Source organism: Notamacropus eugenii, chromosome 5 (assembly GCF_028372415.1).
Source record: "Notamacropus eugenii isolate mMacEug1 chromosome 5, mMacEug1.pri_v2, whole genome shotgun sequence".
NCBI classification, from domain to species: domain Eukaryota; kingdom Metazoa; phylum Chordata; class Mammalia; order Diprotodontia; family Macropodidae; genus Notamacropus; species Notamacropus eugenii.
In genome coordinates this window covers 333,923,912-333,945,592 of record NC_092876.1, presented here as the reverse complement: position 1 = coordinate 333,945,592, position 21,681 = coordinate 333,923,912, and the positions used below count along the sequence as shown (strand labels likewise).

The 21,681-nt window shown below is 35.7% G+C and overlaps 1 protein-coding gene across 8 annotated transcripts in view; it reads left to right on the top strand.

Moving 5' to 3' along the window:
* Positions 1 to 21,681, top strand: part of CEP63 (centrosomal protein 63) — a 55,323-nt gene that overhangs the window by 21,821 nt on the left and 11,821 nt on the right. For 5 of the 8 annotated variants that reach the window (XR_011967930.1, XM_072613603.1, XM_072613600.1 and 2 more), the window contains exons 4-9: positions 5,009 to 5,104; positions 5,580 to 5,702; positions 8,227 to 8,340; positions 17,296 to 17,529; positions 18,642 to 18,784; positions 20,438 to 20,575. Coding sequence is in view for 7 of the 8 variants with exons in the window: in XM_072613603.1 (XP_072469704.1) it covers positions 5,009 to 5,104; positions 5,580 to 5,702; positions 8,227 to 8,340; positions 17,296 to 17,529; positions 18,642 to 18,784; positions 20,438 to 20,575 (848 nt within the window). In the remaining variant the exon portion in view is untranslated. The remainder of the gene's footprint in view (positions 1 to 5,008; positions 5,105 to 5,579; positions 5,703 to 8,226; positions 8,341 to 17,295; positions 17,530 to 18,641; positions 18,785 to 20,437; positions 20,576 to 21,681) is intronic. The other 3 variants (XM_072613608.1, XM_072613605.1, XM_072613602.1) reach the window with 1 other exon arrangement.

The following is a 21,681-nucleotide window of genomic DNA, read 5'->3' as shown; positions in this document are numbered from 1 at the left end:
ACTCATTTTTTTCTGGCTGGTTATAGTATTTTTTTTTTTTTTGTCCTTGACCTGAAAGGTCTCGATTTCGGCTATGGTGATGTTACTGGGAGTTTAAATTTTAGGGTTTCTTTCAAGTGAGGTGACTGATGAATTCATTCTGTTTTTCATCTGGCCTGCTGAACTTAATAGATCTGGGGAGTTTTTATTCATGATGTTTTCAAATATGATTTTTAGGTTCTAGACTTTTTTTTTTTGGTCATGATTCTTAGATTTTCTCTTTAGGACCTGTTTTCATTTGTTTTTAATAGGAGATGCCAGTGGTGATATCACCATGAAATGGAAATGTGTCCCTGTAGGCTACATATTGACTTAGGAAACCTCAAACTATCATTATCATTATCTTTGGGTTATATTTTTATTTGTTTTATCAAATATTTCTCAATTACATTTTAATCTGGTTTTGACTGTACTTGGGAGTATTAGGGCAGCCTGATGACCATGACTTTGACACCTTTGCCTTTATCTTGCATGGTTTTTCAGTCTTTTGATATTGTTCTAGTATTTCTTGTTATCTCATGAAGTTATTCATTTTCATTTGTTCCATTTTATTTTTTAGGGAGGCTTTTATTTAGATAAGATTTTATACCTCTTGTGCCAAACTTTTTCTTTTCCAAGTGTTTCTTCTAGAGTTTTAATTTCTGTTCTATTTCTTTATGCTGAAGCTCTCATTGCAATATCATTTTTAAACTTCTTGCTTCAAGTCTTTCTTGAAATTCTAATTAATTTTGTGATGAGGCTGGGTTTTTGTTTGAGGCTTTGTTTTATACATGCTTTGCAGTTATTTTTTCTTTGGGGTTTGTATCGTTGACCTCCCTGGATCTATAATATTTCTCCTCCTTCTGGTAATCTGCTTTTCTTTTAACTTTAGCTGCATTGGTTTTGTTTATGCAGAAGCTTTTTAATCTTATGTAATCAAAATTGCTCCTTTTATCTGTGATCCACTCTATCCCTTGTTTGGTCAAGAATTTTCCCCTTATCCTTATGTTGGAAAGGTAATTCTTCTTTGTTCCTCTAATGTGTTTACGAAATCACCTTTTAATGTCTAAATCATTGCTCTTTGGATCTTATCTTCATATATGATGTGAGATGTTGGTTTATTCCTAGTTTCTGCCTAGCTGCTTTCCACTTCCTGTTAGTTTTTTGTCAAATAGTGATTTCTTACCTTTCTTGTCTGGGATCTTTGGTTTTTGTGAAATGCTTGGTCACTATGCTTATTTGTTTCTGTCTGACTTACTGTGTTCTATTGACTGACCTCTCTTTTTTAAACCAGTACCAAATCATTTTGATGATTACTCAGTTGTAATATAGTTTGAGATCTAGGCCCCCCTTCCTTCCCACTTTTTAAAAAAATTGTTTCCCTTGAGATTCTTGATCCTTTGTTCATCTAAATTAACTATTTTCTTGTTTTTTTTAAATAGCTCTATAAAATAATCCTTTGGTAGTTTGATTGGTGTGACACTGAATAAGTAAATTAATTTAGGTAGTATGTTGCATTTTCATTCTAATATCTTGGCCTACCCTGAGCAATGAATATTTAGATCTTCCTTTTCTCTCCTTCTTTATTCCTATGGACCACCACTCTTTTAAGTGTTACTCACATTAGGGATGTGAATATAACATTTAATAACTTTAATGTTCCTGATATCTGGTAATAAGATGGGAAATTGAGGAGGAGAACATTTTCATGTACAAATACATTATTTTTATAACATTTCACATAACTGAATTTTCTAGATAGAAGATTGTATGTTTTAAACCAATGATTATAAAAATCACGTGATGGAAATATTTCTAAATTGTTTTGTAGCATTATACATTATATTAAGCAGAATTTTCCAAGCATAATTAAACTTTTTCCCATCATTATGAACAATTATTATATTCTATTGCATGACTCAGTGCCCTCAAAGCCTATTGAAAAATGAGGTGGTTTGCTCTAGAGGAAGATAAACAAATTCAGTACTTGCATTTTGGGTACAGCCTGCCAAAAAATAAATCTACTAATCAAATCATTGTAATTCTAGTCTCTGGCTAGAAAAAGAGGAAATTGAGAGGTGGAGTCAAGATGGCGGAGTTGAAGGAAGGACCTGCTCTAGCTTTCCCCCTGTAGGCCATAAAATACCTGTAAAAAAATGACTCTAAACAAATTCTAGAGCAGCAGAAGCCACAAAATGACAGAGTGAAACAGATTTCCAGCCTAAGACAGCCTGGAAGACTGACAGGAAGGGTCTGTCGCACCGGGCTCAGTGGAGCGCAGCCCAGCCTGGGCTACATGGCGTGGACAGGATTAGAGCAGGCTTCAGGGCACGGAATCACGGATAGCAGCTGTGGTTCCCAGATTTCTCAACCCAAAGACAGCTTCAAAAGTCAGTAAGAAAGCTCTTTCACCTGGGTGAGAGGGGAGCGAGGTTTGGCCCCAGCCCTGGTCCCAGGGCAGTAGCAGCAGAGTTCACTTTTGGAGCCCTCAGCTTAAAGACCCTGGGGGAACTGAGTGGCTGATCTGAGTCTCAGTCCTGAATGGCAGTCCTGGAGTGAGGAGGATCATTGGCATGGTGGAACTGGGGGTGTCTATGGAGAGAGAACCCTGCTGGCTGTTCCAGGGCAGAAAAGAGTTCTTGTAGTTGCTCACAGATCAGAGTGCACACCAGGAGAGGAGTAACACCTTTCCCTAGACAATGCTACTTTGGAGGAACTGAGATTACAGGTCCCTAGAGATAACTCAGAGAACAGCTGCACAAAACCTCTGAAGCATGGGTAGTATACCCTCAACTTGACAAAGGACCCAAAAGTCAAGTAACTGACTGGGAAAATGTCTAAAAAAGGGAAAAAAATGACTATTGAAAGTTACTTTCTTGGTGAAAAGGTATTCTCTTCCATCCTTTTGGATGAGGAAGAAATAATACCTTTAAAAATAGACTAACTCAAATGGCAAAAGCCAGTCAGGAGAAGAATGCTTTAAAAAAGCAGAATTGGCCAAATGGAAAAGGAGATTCAAAAGCTCACTGAAGAAAATAGTTCTTTAAAAATTAGAATGAATGAAGCAGATAGAACCTAATGATTTTATGAGAAATCAAGAAATTATAAAACAAAACCAAATGAATGAAAAAATAGGAGACAGTGTGAAATATCTCATTGGAAAAACAACTGACCTGGAAAATAGATCCAAGACAGATAGTTTAAAAATTATTGGTCTACCTGAAAACCATGATCAAAAAAAGAACCCAGACATCATCTTCTAAGAAATTATCAAGGAAACCTTCCCTGACATTCTAGAACCAGAGGGTAAAATAGAAATGGAAAGGATTCACCAATTGCCTCCTGAAAGATATTCCAAAAGGAAAACTTCTAGGAATATTGTAGCCAAATTCCAGAGTTCCCAGGTCAAGGAGAAAAGATTACAAGCAACCAGAAAGAAACAATTCAAGTATTGTGGAAATACAATCAGGATAACATAGGATTTAGCACTAAGGGATTGAAGGGCTTGGAATATGATATTCTAGAGGTCAAAGGAACTAGAATTACAACCAAGAACCACCTACTCAGTAAAACTGAGTATAATAGTTCAGGGGAAAAAAAATGGAATTTCAATGAAATAGAGGACTTCCAAGTATTCTTGTTGAATGTTCAGACCAGAGCTGAATAGAAAATTTGACTTTTCAAATACAGGAATCAACAGAAACATGAAAAGGTAAACAGGAAAGAGAAACCTTAAGGAACTCATTTAAGTTGAACTTCTTACATTCCTACATGGAAAGATGTTATTTGTAACTCATGAGATCTTTTTCAGTATTATGGTAGTTAGAGGGAATATATATGTGGGTATGTATGGGTATGTATGTTTGGTTGGTTAGTGTATTTTATGTATGTGTAGGTATGCATATATATGTACATGGATGTATGTGTGTATGTATATATACATACATAAATGTATATGTGTGTATATATATTATATATTGTACATATATAATATATACACATATATATATAGACAGAGGGCACAGGGTGAGCTGAATATGAAAGGAGAATACCAAAAAAAAATAAAATTTACTGTTGAATGGAATGTACTAGGAGTAAGAGAAAGGAAGAGGAAGAATGTAGCAAATCATCTCACATAAAAGAATTTTCCTAAGCAGTTCAGTTCAGTCAGGGACAGAATGAACATTAGAGATAGAGTGAGACATTAGAATAAACTATTTCTGTTCTAAGTACAATTATCACCTAAATCCATTTTCTGGTCATTCATAGAGTTCGTTCTTAAACTTCGGTGCAGTTTCTTCTCAGAAAGTGGTTAGGCCTTTGGTCAGAATGATGTAAAAAAAGATGTCAATACTGGAAATTGTTTTGGAATTCAGAATTCAATACTGATAAAGTTTCTCATTCAGATGGAACCAAGCCTTCCAATCTATTGTCCTAACTTTGTTTTGTAACATATTGCTGTGTTTATCCTTCATTTTTAAAGAGGATCATGACATCAAGATGATGACATGACTTGCAGTTGACTTTGATTTGAGTGAGGGAGGACTGTGCAAGGTCACCAACCTCACTTTTTTCTCCTGAGCCATCTGGGTCCACTGGACCCAGGACCTTTAAAGAGGGAAGATGGAGTGGGTGGGTTTGAATGTGCTGAGGTTTTTCCTTCCTTCCATCTTTCTCTTTTGCTTTTTCTTCTGTCTTATTGTTAGACTGTCTATTGCTTCTTGTTATCCCCTCCTTCTAATTTACTTTATTGTTGTAAATCAGATATGAGTGGGGGCTGTCCCAGAAGTAAAATTATTGAATTTTGTGATTGCTTTGCTGTGGACACAGACTCTTATCTTATTCTAGGTTCATGACTCTGATCTCAATTATTAATGGTATTGGAAATTTCCAGATCTGTGAGCTATTGTACTTGTAGGCTCTTTCTTTTGTTATGTAGCTCAGTAACTTTTTTTTAAAATATTAAAATCCTACCCATCTCTTTGTTTAGGTTGGGATGTTGCATCAGCAAATGGAAGAGCTTGATAAAACTAAGCAAGAAATGGCCACAGAATACAAACAGGAATTGAAGAAACTTCAGGAAGAGGTGAGTAAATTTTCATTAATTTGCTTTGTGGATTCAATGGATTTATTTACTTGCGATAACTTTTTAAAGTAATCTAGTTCTCTTTTCTTAACAAAGGTCTGTTTTCTATGGATGGTAAGGCCAAAAACTTTTATCCTTCACTTCCCGCCCCCCCCCCCCCCCCCCCCCCTTACTCAGTTATTTGGTACTTCCTAGAGGGAAGAAAATAAATTTTAATTTTCTTGATAGGTTTCTTGGGTCTTAACAGAAATACAAGTTTTTTTTAATGTCTTGTATCCCTTTATTTAATTAAAAACACTTTGCATTTATAACATACTGTCAATACTTTTTTAAATGGTGGTATTAGCTATTTGATATGCTTTTTATATAATTGCCAATTTATACTGGCATATTTAATGTGTTCTACTTTAAAATTCTTAGACCTAGTTCAAATTATTAGACATTTAATAAGCAATGAAATTGACTGTCTTCACAGCTAACCAGACTAAAGAAAGGCTATGAAAAGCTTCAGAAAAAGCAGATAAAAGAATCCAGAGGTGGTACTAAAAATCACAGGGAAGATCCATCTGAAATGGAGAGGTTAAATGGAAAAATAGAGGTATGATGATTTTGTTCATAGTAATTGTTAATCTTCATATAAGATAATAATTTGAGAAGAGTTGGTATTTCCTGAAACTGAGTTGTCATCATCAGTTCTATTTACAGGTGAGGAAATTTGGCGTGAGCAAGGTACTTTGCACCTGTTATCACCATATGGTCTCTTTTGGGTCAGGAGGTAACTGTACCAATTTATTAGAATATAGTCATAAGTATATATAAAGTATTATTTTTGTCTATTAAGGCTTCTTTCATGAAAGAGAAGCTATTTCACATTTCCTTTATTTTGTTTTAAATTTTAGAAAAATATCTTTTGAACATAGATCTCATAACCATCAAGATAGCTAAATAGTTTCTTTTAAACAATAAAACAGATTATCTAAAGCCCTGAGATCTTTTTATCCAGGAGGATCTTTTTATCCTGTGGGGAGGAGGACATGGTAATGATGAGATTGGACTTTTTCATTTACTCTCCACCTAGATTATTGCAACAACCTCCTTACCAGACTTCTACACTCTACTCTCTCTTCCCTTTGATCCATCCGTACATTATACTGCTGACAGATCAATCTTCCTTATATATTCCGGACTGACACAACCTGTGAGCAGACTGAGCTGCCTAAATGGGGACCCAGCTAGCTGGGTAACTCATCTCATCCTCTCTCTCAACCTAGCCTTCTCCTTTTCTTTCTCCTCTCCAAAAGAAGGTAAATTTTGATGGCCAGAAGCTGCCCAGTTAACTTGGGGTACATTGGCTAGATTCTCCTTCCCTTCCCTTCCCTTCCCTTCCCTTCCCTTCCCTTCCCTTCCCTTCCCTTCCCTTCCCTTTCCTTTTTCCTTTCCTTTACTTTTTCCTTTCCTCCCCTCCTCTCCCCTTCCCTCCCCTTCTCTCCTCTCCCTTCTCCTTTCCTTCTCTCTCTCTCTCTCTCTCTTTCCCTCTCTCTCTCTTCCCTCCCCTAAAACCTTACACCCAGTGCACTCTGAAGCCCATGGATTGAACAACAATGGGTCCCTGCCCAACCTCCAGTCAAGTGCTGTTTTTGGACCCTCCTGGCTTACACTGAACATCAGTAGTACCAATTTTTCTTCTAAACAACAACCCTGAGGCTCCTGCCCCTCCCAATATGATTTATCTATTTCTCTTTTTCTTTTCTGTTGAAGAGGCCATCCCCCTAACTACTTTTTAAAGAGATCTATTCACTGAATGGTCATTACCTCACTTTAAGTGACTACCTCAAAAGACCTTAGCCTAAAAGACCAAGGTTTCCCATTGCATCCTGACCCATCTCCACTCATCCTGATGAATATCTGATCATCACTGGATCTAAATGATTCAGGAGGAGAAAGTGAGGCTGGGGACCTTGCACAGGGCCTCCCTCACTCAAAACAAAATCAAATGTGATTCATGTCATCATTTCTCTGATGTCATGGTCCTCTTCGAAAATGAAGGACAAACACAGCAACCTGTGAATGTCATTGTAAGCTGCTATGTTATTATTACTGTTAAGTGACTTGAACCTGTCTTTGTAAAATGAGTAAGTTACGCTTACTGCTCTTCTAAGGACTATTTCAGTGTAAAATTTTGTGAGCTAAAATTTTGAAGCTCAAAAATATTCTTGCACTGTTTTGCCAATGGAAGATTACCTTGGGTCACCCAGCTCTCTGTGGCTCTACTAGCTGGCAAGAACATGAAAAGCAGAGGAAGATGTTGTATAACATTGTTGAGATTTGTGCTTGCTTTGAGCTATCTGCTCCTTGGTGACCCCCTTCTTCCTTCTTCATATTTATTATGGGTACTTAAAAATTCTCCTAGCTATAGCAGCTTTTGGAATGCTAAGGATGCTAAGGAACTCATCACTTCTACCTGGAATTTTTGCTCTTTCCCTTTCTAACATCTGTAAACTTGTAATGTAGAGACATAATCCATAGAGTAGATGAGGCTTCCACACTCAGGGAATCTTGGAAAGTTTAGAGAGGCTATAAGGCTATATGGCTGTTAGGCTGAGTTTACTTTGTGCTTCAAATTGCTCCCATAACCATAACCATCAGATGCTGGCTGGCTGCATGGTATATTAATTACTGTTGAATTCTCATTTTCCATGTATTGTTCAATATTTGAGTCATAAATATCTACTTATTGTAGTTTCCAAAGAGAATTACTACATTTTACCTTGACAATTTTTCCTTGAAAACTAGAAAATTATGATGATTAACCCTTAGGTGGCAGCAAATTTATAAAGCTAGACACAAATCAAATAATATTCAGCATCCCTACATCATACACTTCAGCAATAAATAGAGTGTTAAATTTGGAAAGACAGAAATCCAGAGGCACAGTGTATAAGGAGATGAGAATTACTGTATAACTACATCGGATGACTGAATAATGGCATCCCTGCTGTGGAAAAAGGTCCACCTCTGTCAAGGGATGGGGGTGGGGGGTAATAATTAGAGTAAGAGTAAACTTGGAAGTAGTGACAAGAGGGGATACATTTACAAGCCAACTGTCCTGGTTGCCTTTGCAGGAGTTCCGTCAGAAATCACTAGAATGGGAGAAGCAGCGGGTGATTTATCAACAACAGGTGGCATCTCTGGAGGCACAAAGGAAAGCTTTGGCTGAACAGTCAGAGATCATTCAGGTAGAGTGAAAACATTTAAAAAGAAATGTAGGCATCTGGGTCATTTTAATTTAATTAGTACATACCTATGTGCCGTAGTAGATTCTGCTTTTCCACTTTGGACAGTTACATTTATGTAGTGGTGATAGGAGCGTGAGCCTTTCTCCATTCTTTGTCTTTTATTTCATAGACTTTGCTTGTTACTAGCTTGAGTTACTAGAATGGGGAAAGTAGAGAATAGGATGAATTAACTTTTTCTATGACTTTGTTTCTTCTTTATTATGTTTTTGGTTTTTTGTTTAGTTTTGTTTTTTTTTTCTCCACATTTGGAAGTGGAGAGTGCTTAGTAGTATAGGTTCCTTTTCTCTTTTCCAGCTTTTTGAAGTACATTATAATACTGAAATAGAAACCAGGGAAATCAGTTTTAAGTGGTTGTAATCTGTATCAGTGATTATATCTAACAGATGAGTTATGGACTTTTTCTGTAGAGGGCTGCTCAAAATAAGTGTGAGAAACTGTTTTAAGGTAGTGCTTTTCTGCCATTTCATTCTGTAGCATGCTTGAAATATAAACATCTTTGAAGACTTAAACATTTTCTAGAGATAGCAGAGACAGGTCCAAGCTATGTTGAGGTAACTCTAGTTACTGAGAGTAATGAAGACGTTCCCCTGAACCAGGTGGATGAAAGCTGCTAACTTCCTTTGTCTGGAATGCCATAGCTTAGTACACAGTCTTCTTCCTAGCACAGGGTAGCAGAACTGTAGTAGAGGTCAGTTTTTAACTGCTGTTTCTCAGTCATTCATCAGCAGATTATTTGTATTATTGACTAGAAACCTCAGTTAAGTATTTTGTTGATTTAAATGAAACTTTGGTTTACTGTAGCCCCTAGAGGAAGAAGAGAAAGACTTATAAACAAAACCCCCACGTACGTAGGCTTAATTTGTACTACTTAGGCTTAGTCTAATTAATTATTTTCCTACAAAAAGTGATTTCTTAATTATAAAACTAGAAGAATCTTTGTTTCATAGCTTTTTAAAAATCTTTCAAAAATTAGTAAATATCTGAACCTAATTGAATCTTTTTGTAATTTAGTGGTGCTTCTGAGTCATCATTCTAAAGTCAGTTCACATTGGACAATATTGTAGATGTTGCAGCTATACAAAATTGGACCAAGTGGGTTCCTAATCCTTTAAAAAAAATTGTTGTTGTTAAGAAAATAAATCCACAGTGTTAGCTTTTGGGGGAGTTATTTCTCTGCTGCTTCTGGAAGTGTAATGTAGAAGAAACCAATTCTGATTGAGGCTATAATTGCATTGCCTTTATATAGAGTTCTGATATACTTTTAATTTCACAAATTTCAAAGATACTTGTTTTTATCCTCAGCTCTCTCTTCTATTATCTCTTCTTCCTCAGGAAATAGGAGTTTTTTATTTTAATTTTTTTATTCAGAACTTAACAAACACCAAATAATATAGTGAACATTTCCATGTACATAGAAGAAAAAGAGAGGATTGTGAAACTGTGAGTCTCTTATTATGCACACCTTGCTTGTCATTTTAAGTATGTAATAAAGTCAACATAGACCTTTTAAAGTTGTCCTGTTGTTTGTGATTCCTTCTTATCTTCCTTCAGTTCCCTTCTCTGCATGTAAGGATGCTTTAATTTTCTCTTTTCCTCCCTTCCCTCTTTCTGCAGTCCTATCCCTAACCACTTTGTTCCTTCCATACCCTCCCTCATTAAAAAAAGGAAAAATAAAATAAAACCTTGTAACAAATATGCATAGTTAAGCAAATCAAATTCTTACACTGGCCATGTGCAAAAATGTATATGTCTTCTTTTACATTTGGGGTGCTCTCTTTTAGGAGGTAGGTAGCATGATTCATCATTGGTTCCTTTGAATTATGGTTGGTCATTACATTGATCAGAGTTCTTAAGTCTTCCAAAGTTGTACATCTTTATGTACGTCTTTATGGTGTTGTTATTGCGTAAATTGTTCTTGTGTTTTCAAATTTTTTTTCAGTTACTGGGTCAAGGACATGTACAGTTTTAGTAAATTTGGGGCTAACACCAAATTGCTTTCCAGAATGCCTGGAATAATTCCCAGCTACACTGTCAATGCATTAATGTTCCTGTTTTCCCACAGTTCTTCCAACATTTGTCAATTTCTTTTTTTGTTGATTTTGTTGGTCTGATGAATATGAGGTGTAATCACAGAATTTTTTAAATGTCCATTTAACTAGCTCTAAGTGATTTGGAATTTTTTTTTTTTAGTTTTATGGTTGATTGCTTGAATTTCTTTGGAAAATTGCCTTTAAAATTTTTTTTTTTTTTTACCAATTGGGGAAATAGCTCTTATTCATTTAAATTTGAATCACTTTCTGCTAAATCTTGGAAAGGAAACCTTTATCAGAAAAACTTTCTACAAAGATTTTTTTCCTCCAGTGAGCTTTTTCCCTTCTAATTTTAACTGCATTGTGATTTTGTTTGTGCAAAAACTTTTTAAAACCTTATGTGATCAAAATTGAACATTTTATTTTCTCCAGTCTTCTCTGTGCCTCACTTGATGGTCATGAGCTCTTTCTTCCCTTATCCATAGTTGTGAAAAACATTCTTCCTTGCCTCTCTCTTCTTTTTTTTTTTGTAATGGGATCTTTTATATTTAAGTCATGTATCCATTTGGAGCTTATCTTAGTATATGGTGTGAGATCTCACTGTATATTTAATTTCTGCTAGACTGTTACCATTTTTCCCTGAAATTTTTGTTGAATAATGAATGAGTCCTTACTCTAGTAGGTGGAGTCTTTGGATTTATCATGTTACTCGGTTCATTTGCTTTTAGCTATTTTGTATCTAGTCTCTTTCATTACCTGATCTCTATTTTTCAAACAAGTACCCAATAATTTTAATAATTACTGCATTGTTAGTATAGTTTCAGATCTGGTACTGCTAGACCCCTCTCCTTCCCACTTTTTTCATTATTTCCTTTGATATTCTTGGCCAGAAAGGTATACTTTAAGGTCCCTAATCTCACATCTGATTTTTTCATTCATTATAGTAAGGCAAAGGATCTATAGAGATCCAAAGTAGCTAAGATTTAAAACTGTCATTTTAAGGATAGGAGATTAAGTAGCAGGGAATAATTAATGTGGTATGTGTTCTCTACTCAGCTAATCAATTGTAACTGATGTTGGTGGATCTTCTTATGTATCCTTCTTTGGGTAGATAGTAGAAAGAGTTCATGTACTCATAATAGGCTCTTTGAAAAATGAATAAAGGGATATGGCCAGACATAGACATATGGGGGCAGGGAGGAAGAAGGGGCAGAGTCTTTATGTATCAGGGGAATTTCCCTTAGGTTGTCCAGCTGAATGCTCCAGTATAGGGAGCTGAGCCACTGTCTGTTAATAAATACTGTGTAGTTAGTTGTAGCCTTTTATGTTCCATAGCTCTTAGGAAATTGGGTACTTGCATGAGATATAGGAAAAGGAGTCTAGTTTCTGTTTATATTCAAATACACTTTCTGAGCCAAATATAAATGTATGAATAACTTTAATACACCGTTTTGCTGATTAGCATGGTTAATTGAGAGGGGTGTGTGTGTGTGTGTGTGTGTGTGTGTGTGTGTGTGTGTGTGTGTGTGTGAATGTATTAGCGAATCTTTTCCTGAATTGATGAGAATTGATCTACAAGTATTTATTAAGCAGTTACTATTACATCAGGCATTTTGCCTGAGTCTAAGGTAAAACAACCACCATTCAGATTGGTGACAATTTCAAAATACAGGCTCAGTTTGGATCAGTGAACTAAGTGGTGGTGGGAAGGGAATAAGAAGGATGCAAATACTACACATTAAAATATTTGGGGAAAATTTAAGAAATGTTTTAAAAATCAAGACCATTGCCACAAAACACAAAATCTTTAGTTCCTAAAATTGGAATATTAGTTTAGAACACATATGTCTTTTGAAATACTTAGCTGAAAAATCAGTTCTAAATTCATTGCTAATTGTGTGTGCATTTTAAAAGTATCTTACTCAAATTACAATCTTCTTTTAAGATTTGGAAATGAATTGAACAGTAATTTTGACTTTAAAAGTTTTTAAAATTATATTGTTAATATTAATATAATAGCATTAATTGAAGTGACTACAATATTAGTAGAAGCTCATATTGACTTTTATCAGAGCAGACACTGGCAGAGTCTTGCTGAGAATTTTACTGTTAATGGGTTCCTGAAGCTATTGCTGAGTAGAAACTTCTGCAAAGAGGTAGTTTGTACTGATGGAATTGGAGCTGACACTGATGGAGACTTTGTGAAGAGTTGATGCTGGCAAGTGCCATTGATTTATACTGGGAATCTCTTAAGGCAAGTCCTTGTTGCTTGTGTCATGGTGCCCTTGATGACCTAGCTTTAACATTTTTGCTGCTTTTGGGACCACACAAAACAAAGAATACAAAAAAATGCCTTGCTCTTATATTCTCCCTCTTACCTCCTTTCCTGCTTTTAGCTTCTCAGTCTTCAGCTTTTGTCTCTTTTTCTCCCATCTTGTGATTTACTTTTCTCTTTTTCCTCTTCCTTTAAGTCAGTGCCTCTTCTGACTGTTATACTGTTAAATGATATTCTTTTAATCGATCCCCTTCTAGAACCAATATCATACAGGCTGGCCAGACAGCAGATAAGAGTTCTGATTTCTGGTTTTTAAAAAAAAATGTGTGGGTGGTAAATGTTTAACTTTTAAAGTGAACTGAAAATTTTGCATGTCATCCTGATTTTTAAATATGCTAATAAAGGAAAATGGAACTAAACATTTTTGTTAAATCAGTGTGTTAGTAACTTAATCTTAAGAATATATGCCATCTGGAACAACTGTCAGAATTTAACAAGATGAAACTTAATAAGGATAAACATAAAATCCCGAATTGAGATAGAAAAGAAAACTGTTCAAATGGATAATAGGAAAGACATGATTAGATAAAGAATCGTGTCAAAATAATAACTGACTGCAAGTTAATGTGAGTCAGCAGTGTAGAGTAGACATAAAGGATGCTAATAGATATATGATATCCAGAATGAAGGAAGAAATTGTTTCATTGGACTTTTCCATTCAGACTCCATCTAGTCTCATGTGTTTAGTTCTGGACACCATATTTAGTAGGATATTGCTAAACAAACTGGTTGGTAGCCAGTGAGTGAGGCATCTTAAAACCATGTCAGATGAAGATTGTTTGAAGGGGGGGGTGGTTAAGTAGTTAGCCAGGAACAGAAAAAACTTGGTAAAGCATGATAGCTGTCTTCCAATACTTGAGGATCTGTCATTTGGAAGCACATTTACATTTATTTTGTCTGGCTACAGTAGGCAGATCTGGGATCATGTGAAGTGTCATTTCTGTTGGAAAGGATGAAAGTTAGAACGTCAAGAAAATTGATTAGGGCAACATGAATAGAAGTTATGTTGAAGAATCATCAGGATAAAGGAAGGGTCAAAGCAGCAAGAATATAAAGCAAATAAGTAGAGACCATACTGATACATGAATGATAGTTCCACATACTAACATTAATGTTCAGTTCAATCTTTTATGCAGAGATTGTGGGTGCCTGATCTGTACCTTAGGGGAAAAATGCTATCAAATATTAGGGACTGTAGAAACAGTCCTAACCCAAAAGGAACTTAGAATTCAATAAAATCTTCAGGAACTAAAACCTGTATTGCTGAGTAATTTAGTATAATCCAAATAAATGGTGTGAGTTTGTATTGACTTGGCTTAAAAGTGATCCATTTTACGTGAATTTTCAAAGGATGTTTTTTTTTCACTGTGATAAAATTCTGTTGTTGGAGCTCCTTCCATTTTGAAATCCAGCTGTTATGTAATACATAAATCCTAGGAAATTGCCTGAAGGACGTAGAAGTCAGATGATTTGCTCAGGGTCACATAGTAGGGGTCAGCAGAGAGATTTGAATCCAGGTCTTCCAGACTTAAGTGCAACACTCTACTCTGCTTTGCAGTATTTATATGATGTGACTTCTTGTATAGGGACTCAGTTCAGGAGAGCTATACATGGAAGATAGCATCTTGATCGGCTATATTTAGCTCAACCTCTTATATGTGTCACTACTTAGTACTGTGCAAATGCATTTGGTAAAAAGCTATCATGTGTTTGATTATAATGACTCAAATCCCCTATACTTTTCCCTTTGCTCTAGAGTACTTGTAGAAAAACAGTCCCCAAATTATACAGGAATCGAAACAGTATATCATGGTATTTTTTAATATATTCCTACTTACACACACATATGAGAATGTTATTATTGCATGATATAGCAATGTAACAGTTATCAAAATTTTTTTTAAGTTCATGGACTCCAGGTTAAGAACCCTGCACTATGCACTAGAACTCTGTGCCATGTGCTAGGGATTTTTTTTTTTTTGCACTTAATAGTATTTTATTTTTTTCCAATTGCATGTAAAGATAGTTTACAACATTCATTTTTGTAAGATTTTGAGTTCCAAATTTTTCTCCCTCCCTCCCTTACCCCAGCAAAGATCACAAACAATCTGATATAGGTTATACTTGTACAATCATGTTAAATATATTTATTTTCACATTGGTCATGTTGTGAAAGAAGAGTCAGAACAAAAAGGAAAAACCATGAGAAAGAAAAAACAAAAGTGAAAATAGTGTGCTTCAATCTACATTCAGACTCCATAGGCTTTCTCTGAATGTGGATAGCATTTTCCATCATGAGTCTTTTGGAATTGCCTTGGGTCATTGTATTGCCAAGAGGAGCTAAGTCTATCAAAGCTGGTTCTTGCACAGTGTTGCTGTTACTGTGTACAGTGTTCTCCTGATTCTGCTCACTTCATTCAGCGTCAGTTCATGTAAGTCTTTACAGTCTTTTCTGTAATCTGTCTGCTCATCATTTCTTATAGGACAATAGTATTCCATTACACTCATATACCACAGCTTGTTTAGCCATTCCCCAATTGATGGATATCTCCTCAATTTCCAATTTTTGGCACCACCAAAAAGAGCTGCTATAAATATTTTTGTACATGGGTCCATTTCTCTTTTTTATGATCCCTTCGGAATACAGACCTTGTAGTGATATTGCTGAATCAAAGGGTATACACAGTTTTATATCCCTTTGGGCATAGCAGGGATTTTTTTTAAGGCAAAAGTGAAAGTCTTTTCCCTCCCAGACTACATTCTAGTGGGCTAGACATGTGAGAGAGAGAGAGAGAGAGAGAGAGAGAGAGAGAGAGAGAGAGAGAGAGAGAGAGAGAATGTGTGTGTGTTTGTGTATCAGTGTATTTCAGGAGATACAAAACTTATACATAACAGATACAGGGTTACCTTGGAGGGGGAGACACTAACTCCTGGGAGTGGGAAAGCAGGATAGGCCTAATGAAGAACTTGGTGCCTGAGCTGAGTGAAGGACAGTAGGGATTTCAAGAGGTGGAAGGAAAGTAGGAAGGAAAGCATTTCAGACATGGGGGATGAGTAGTTCAAAGGCATGGAAATGGAAAATGGAATGTATGTGAAGAAAAGCAAGCCCAGTAAGACTAGACTGGAAAATGTGTGGAGGGAAATAAGATGTAAGAATGCTTGAAGGGTAGGATTGGGTCTGATTATGAAGATCTTTAAAGGCTAAATGCAATTTATCTTTGATTCTAGAAGGAATAGAGAGCCACTGGGGTTTATTGAGTAGGGGCAGGGTAACATGGTCAAATCTGAATGTTAGGAAAATAACTGGTGGCTCTGTGGAGATTGGCTTGGAGATTGAGGTAGTGAGACCAATTAGGAGACCTTCACAGTAATCCAAAGAAAAGGTAATGATGGCCTGAATTAGAGAAGGGGTCATTTATGAGAAATAATATGGAGAGAGAAGTGACAAGATTTGACAAGTGATTGTTTCCCACTTTGGCTGAAGAGAGAATGAAGAATTAGGGACTACATTGAGATTATGTACTTTGATGGCTGAGAGGATGATGATGCCCTTGTTAGTAATAGAGAAAATCAGAAGAGGGTTATGTTTGGGATGAAAAAGAATTAATTCTATTGTGAATATATTGAAGTGAGGTAGTTGTGGGACATCCAGTTGGAAATATCTAGAAAGCAGTTGGTAATGCCAGACTGGATCTTGGGGAAAGATAAGGGCTCTTGCAGATCTAGGAATCATCTGCATGGTGGTGATAATTGAATCTATGGGAGCAGATGAAGTTACCAAGTGAGAGAGTGCAGAGAGAAAAAAGAGGGCTCAGGACAAAGAATTAGTTAGTAGGTATGACATGAATAATGAACCAACAAAGAACATTTAGAAGAAATAGTCATGTAGTTAAGAGAACCAAGAATACTATGTCCCAGAAACCCAAAGAGAAGAAAGTATTCAGGAGGAAAGGACTATCAGTAGTATCAAATTCTGAAGAAATGTTGAGAAGAATGAGGATTAAGAAAAGGCCATGAAATTTAGCAGTGCCTGGCATATAGAAGGTGCTTAAAAAATTTTTTTTTAAGTTGAATCAGCAGTTAAGAGATCTTTGATAAACTGGAGAGCAATTTGAGTTGGGTGAGGTTGTTAATCAGCAGAGATTTAGAAGATGGAAGAGGGACTGGAAGCTATGAGCATAGACAACTTTTTCAAGGAGTTTGGCTGAGGAAGTGTGGAGAACAAGAGGACAGTAGTAGGGAAGATGGTGGAATCTAGTGAGGATTGGTGAATAAGGGAAATTTGGGCCTATTTATAGGCAACAGGAGAGGAACCTATAGATAGAGGTTAAAGAGTAGAGAACAAGAGGTGATAATAGTTGGGACAGTCTGCTGGAGAAGATGGGAAGGGTTGGAATCAGAAGGGATGGCCTTAGCAAGAAGAAGGACCACCTCTTTGTCAGGGAATGGGCTAGCTTCATATTAGTCTTCTTTATGAATTTTTGGTTTTGACTATTTCACTTTTACTCATCAGTAGTCCCATGTTTCTAGGCTCAGCTCATCAATCGGAAACAGAAGCTGGAATCTGTGGAGATTTCCAGCCAATCTGAAATTCAGCATTTAACCAGTAAGCTGGAGAGGGCCAATGATACCATATGCGCCAATGAATTGGAAATAGAGCGTCTCAACATGAGGGTAAATGATTTGGTTGGAACCAACATGGTGCTGCTGAAGGAACAGCAACGACTTGAAGAAGAACTGAGGCACACTGAAAAACTATTAAAGGTCTGTGTAATAACTGCAATTGAACAATAACTTTGTTTTCTATAAATAGAGAAAAAGAAATCATATTTTAGTTCCTAAAATTTTTCTTTCTCTTCCCCTACCCTGTTGTTGATAAGAGTGACTGAATATGTGCCTACTGCTTAGGCGTGTAGCCAGGTTATACCGGATCCTGCTTGCATTGGCTCACAGGAGCTGATTGTTAAATTTTAAATCTGCTCATTTACACCTCAGAAATTGGCAAACACTGCACATTATTACTTGATTTTTGGTTTTGTTAATTGTCCAGATGTAAGAAAGTGATGGTGAAAATATTATTAACGCATATTAAAGTGTGTCATGTATGCATTTTTCCCTGGAAAGATAATAAATATTTAATTCCATGCTTCTGCATGTAGCTTTATTTTTTTATCTTTTTTGATGAGATATAAAACTATCTAGACCTATAATCACTTAGGACAGTGTAAATGGTATCAGTTTTTAAATGTTTTATTGATGTTTTTTTCAATATTGCTGTCATTTCTGAGTGGCTCTACCCTTTTCTCCCATCTGCTCCCACTACAGAACCTTCCTTTGTAATAAATCTTAAATAAAACAAATTATCGTACTAGCTAAGTCTAGCAATGTATGCCATGTGCTGTACTCATGATCTACCATGTCTCTGACATGTGGCAAGAGGCATGTTTCATTGTCACTCCTCTGAAGTCACAGTTGATCACTGTTTTGATCAAAGTTCTGAAGTCTTTTCAGTGTGATTTTCCTTTATACTGTTGTGGTCATCATGTAAATTATTCTTGTACTTCTGCTTGCCTTACTCTGAATGAATTCATATTAGTCTTTCCAAGTTTATCAGCATTCATTATTTCTTATGCCATAATAGCATTGCATTAATGTATGACAATTTGTTCAGACATTATCCAGGTGATGGATACCCACTTTCCTTCCAGTTTTTTTGCTACTATGAAAGTGCTGTTATACATATTTTCATATACATAGAAGACCTTTCCGTTTGTCTTTGACTTCCTTGGGTTATATGCCCACTGATGGCACTGTGTCCAAGAATATATAGTTAGGTGACTTTTCTGGTATAGTTAATAGAAGTATTCTTTCTGTAGGTTCTACAAGGAGAAAAAAAGGAATTGGAGGTAACTGTTCGGTCTCAAGAGGATTTCATCAATGGTTCAATAATTCAAAAGGAGAAATTACAGAATAAACTTAAAAATGTAGCTAAAAATTTACATTCTACAGAACTTAGCAGGTACATTTTATAATCTCAATGATTCCATATTTTGTCAGTGATAGGCTTTCATTTATAGCACCTGAAGAGTCATCCTTCTTAGATGGGATAGTGTGTTGTAGGTGATCACTGGAGGGTACCTGGGAGCTAGGGACAGAGGAGACCCAGCATAGGGAAGAGCATTAGGATTACAGGCTCCAGGAAATCTGTTCTTGTTCTCCTGAGCCAAGGAACAAGGAGAGTTTGAGTTCTGTTTTGTGGAAGCTCAGTAATAGTATAGCTGTACAGTCAATATTGCAGAGTGGTGTAATGGAAAGAGCACTGGAATGGAAGGCAGGAGGGCTCATTCGAAGTCTTGGCTTTGACACTGGCTAGATGAAGAGTCTTGTACAAGTCATTTAATTTTCTTGAGTGTCAGTTTTGGTTGTCTGTGGAATGGGGCTATCTCACTCTTAGGGTTATTGTGAAGAACATGCTTTGCCAATTCTAAAGTTCCATTTAAATGTGAGTTATTAATAAGAACTAATTACAAGAAATGGAGTGGGGGAAGTACTTGGAGCATTTTGTTCAACAAGGTGTGAGTTGACTTTGTTCTTGAAGCAGAAGCAGGAAGTAGCTGAAAATGGCTTCCTGTGATTAGAAGAGCCTTTCTTTTGGGGAATTAAATCTCCTATCTTAAGACCATCTCTGTAGCTGGAATGTGGCCTAACCTTGATTGGCTATTAGTGAAAATCAAACTACTGGAGAGGAAGCATAAAAGAGTTTGAGGCAGTTGGAGCTATTAATTTTTCTTTCTCTTTGCTCAATATAGGAGATAGTCATGGGAATGAGAATAGAAATAAGCATCTAATTATGCAAAGCAGGGGATCATGGAAGAAGCACTGTGACAAGTAGTTATAGACAGTAGACTATGGCGTTAATAACATGAGTAATGGTGTTTGAAACAGTGAACTGGAGCTCCAATTTTTTGAGGGCAAGATCAATAAAAGATGATGAATTTGAGAGTCAGACCTGGTTCCCAACCAGAAGAGGCTTTGGTGGCTCAGTGTTTATCCAGCAGATCCTTGTGGTCATCTCTCGTTTGTTATAAAATGGCCAAAAGATCACACATGGTCTGAAGCAAACCAAGACAATTCCTGCATTATAAGTACCTCAGTGAGTGGATAAAATGTTATGTATTCATTGTTATTCTGAAAACCAGTCAAGGTACATATTATTAGAAAGTTTTTAGATGCTTTTAATAGAATTATTCTTTTTTTCACTTAAATGCAATTTTTAAAAAGTAATTTTCTTAGGAGAGAACTCAATTCTTTTGCAACTCGTTTTGGGGATAGAAAGGTTTTTGGAAAAAAGAAAATAGGTGTTGATTAAAGAAGAGGTCCATACTTTATTTATTTGTTTGTTTTTGATTTCATAAAATACATTAAATCTAGTCACTAAGGAGAGGTGAGTAAACTAACTTTGAAATTTCATTTTAACCTATCAGGGATCTAAGTAAGTAGTGCATTGTAAGAAAGAATTTAACAAATGTACATCTTAGGAACATTGAAATTGTAGAGCTGAAAGTCCAGTTCTGAACAGTTTTGACCATCAAAAAGTTGATATTATCATTATCCAAGTTGTGCCTTGCTTGTATGCAAAGGCCTTCTGGAATTATCCTGTGTTTTTGTATAGGTCACTGGAGGTCAGCCTTCAAGAAAAAGTTTCTTCCTCTAAAGGCCAGATGGACCTAGAGAGTGTTTTTTCACACTTGACTTTTCCACAGACCAGTGAAGAACTTCTGCAGGCAGAGGTATCTCGTCTGGAAGGCAGGTAGATGGAATTATATGGAAAAATGTTTGACCAAGGTTGTCCATACTGACATTAAGTATTTTAAGTCACTAGATTTTTATAAGCTCCACTATGAGAGTCGTAGCTTAACATATTTGTTTTAAAAACATAAATGTTAGATCCTTTACTGAGTTAATATTATTGCAGATAGAAACCAGAAACAAGATATAATTGATTGTGAGTAGATAATGAAGAAGTAGGAGAGCCAGGTGAGCAGTGTTTGTTGGTTAGGAATGAAAAGAGAGGGCGCTACTGTAGATCAGGGTTTGCCCTGCAATAGTTGTAATTTAATCTTTGGGCAATTAAAATATATTGTTGTATTTAAAAAAACATATCTCTGAGCTGAGATGGTAGTCTATTGTAATTTTTAATTTCTTGAAAAGCTTACATAAGTTACTCTTAGAGGATCATTATCATTGGTGTCAGAGAGAGCATGAATATATAAGTAAGAAATCCAATAATAGGATTTCATGCAATCAGTATTTTTAATAAATCTAATACAATTTCTAATTTCCCATATAATTTCTCTATTTTTCCTTGCCCTTTCTTAATCTTGGAATATTTGTGATAATCTTTGGTCATAAATTATTTTGATGTACCTTTCAATTTACCTTTTATAAAACAGAAAATTTCTTCAAGCTGAAATTTAAGGGCTTGTCATACTTTCTTCATTAGTTTTGCTTTTAGTCTATAATCCTTATTTTATTAAACTTTTATTAGGTTCTTGAGACTTGATTTTTTTAATAGGAATAGTTAGAAATGGGCAATTTGTCAATTGTGGCACAAGTTAGTATAAAAATGATAATGATTTAACCTTTTTTTAATTCAAAAGGCAAAAAATCAACTAATATAAGTTTTTGCAGTCATTGTTGGCATAATATTTAAGTGGTATTTTTGTTTAGGTGATTAATTATGTAAGATTATAAATAAAACCTGGAAAATCAAGAAATTGAAAGATTTGCTATTTTTCTGGAATTAATCTCTTGATTTTATAGAACACACATAGCATTTTTGAATAGTTGTTTCTCTGGGATATTAGATAGGTTACTGTAGACATCAAGGATCTTGTTTGATTAGCATTTGTTGAA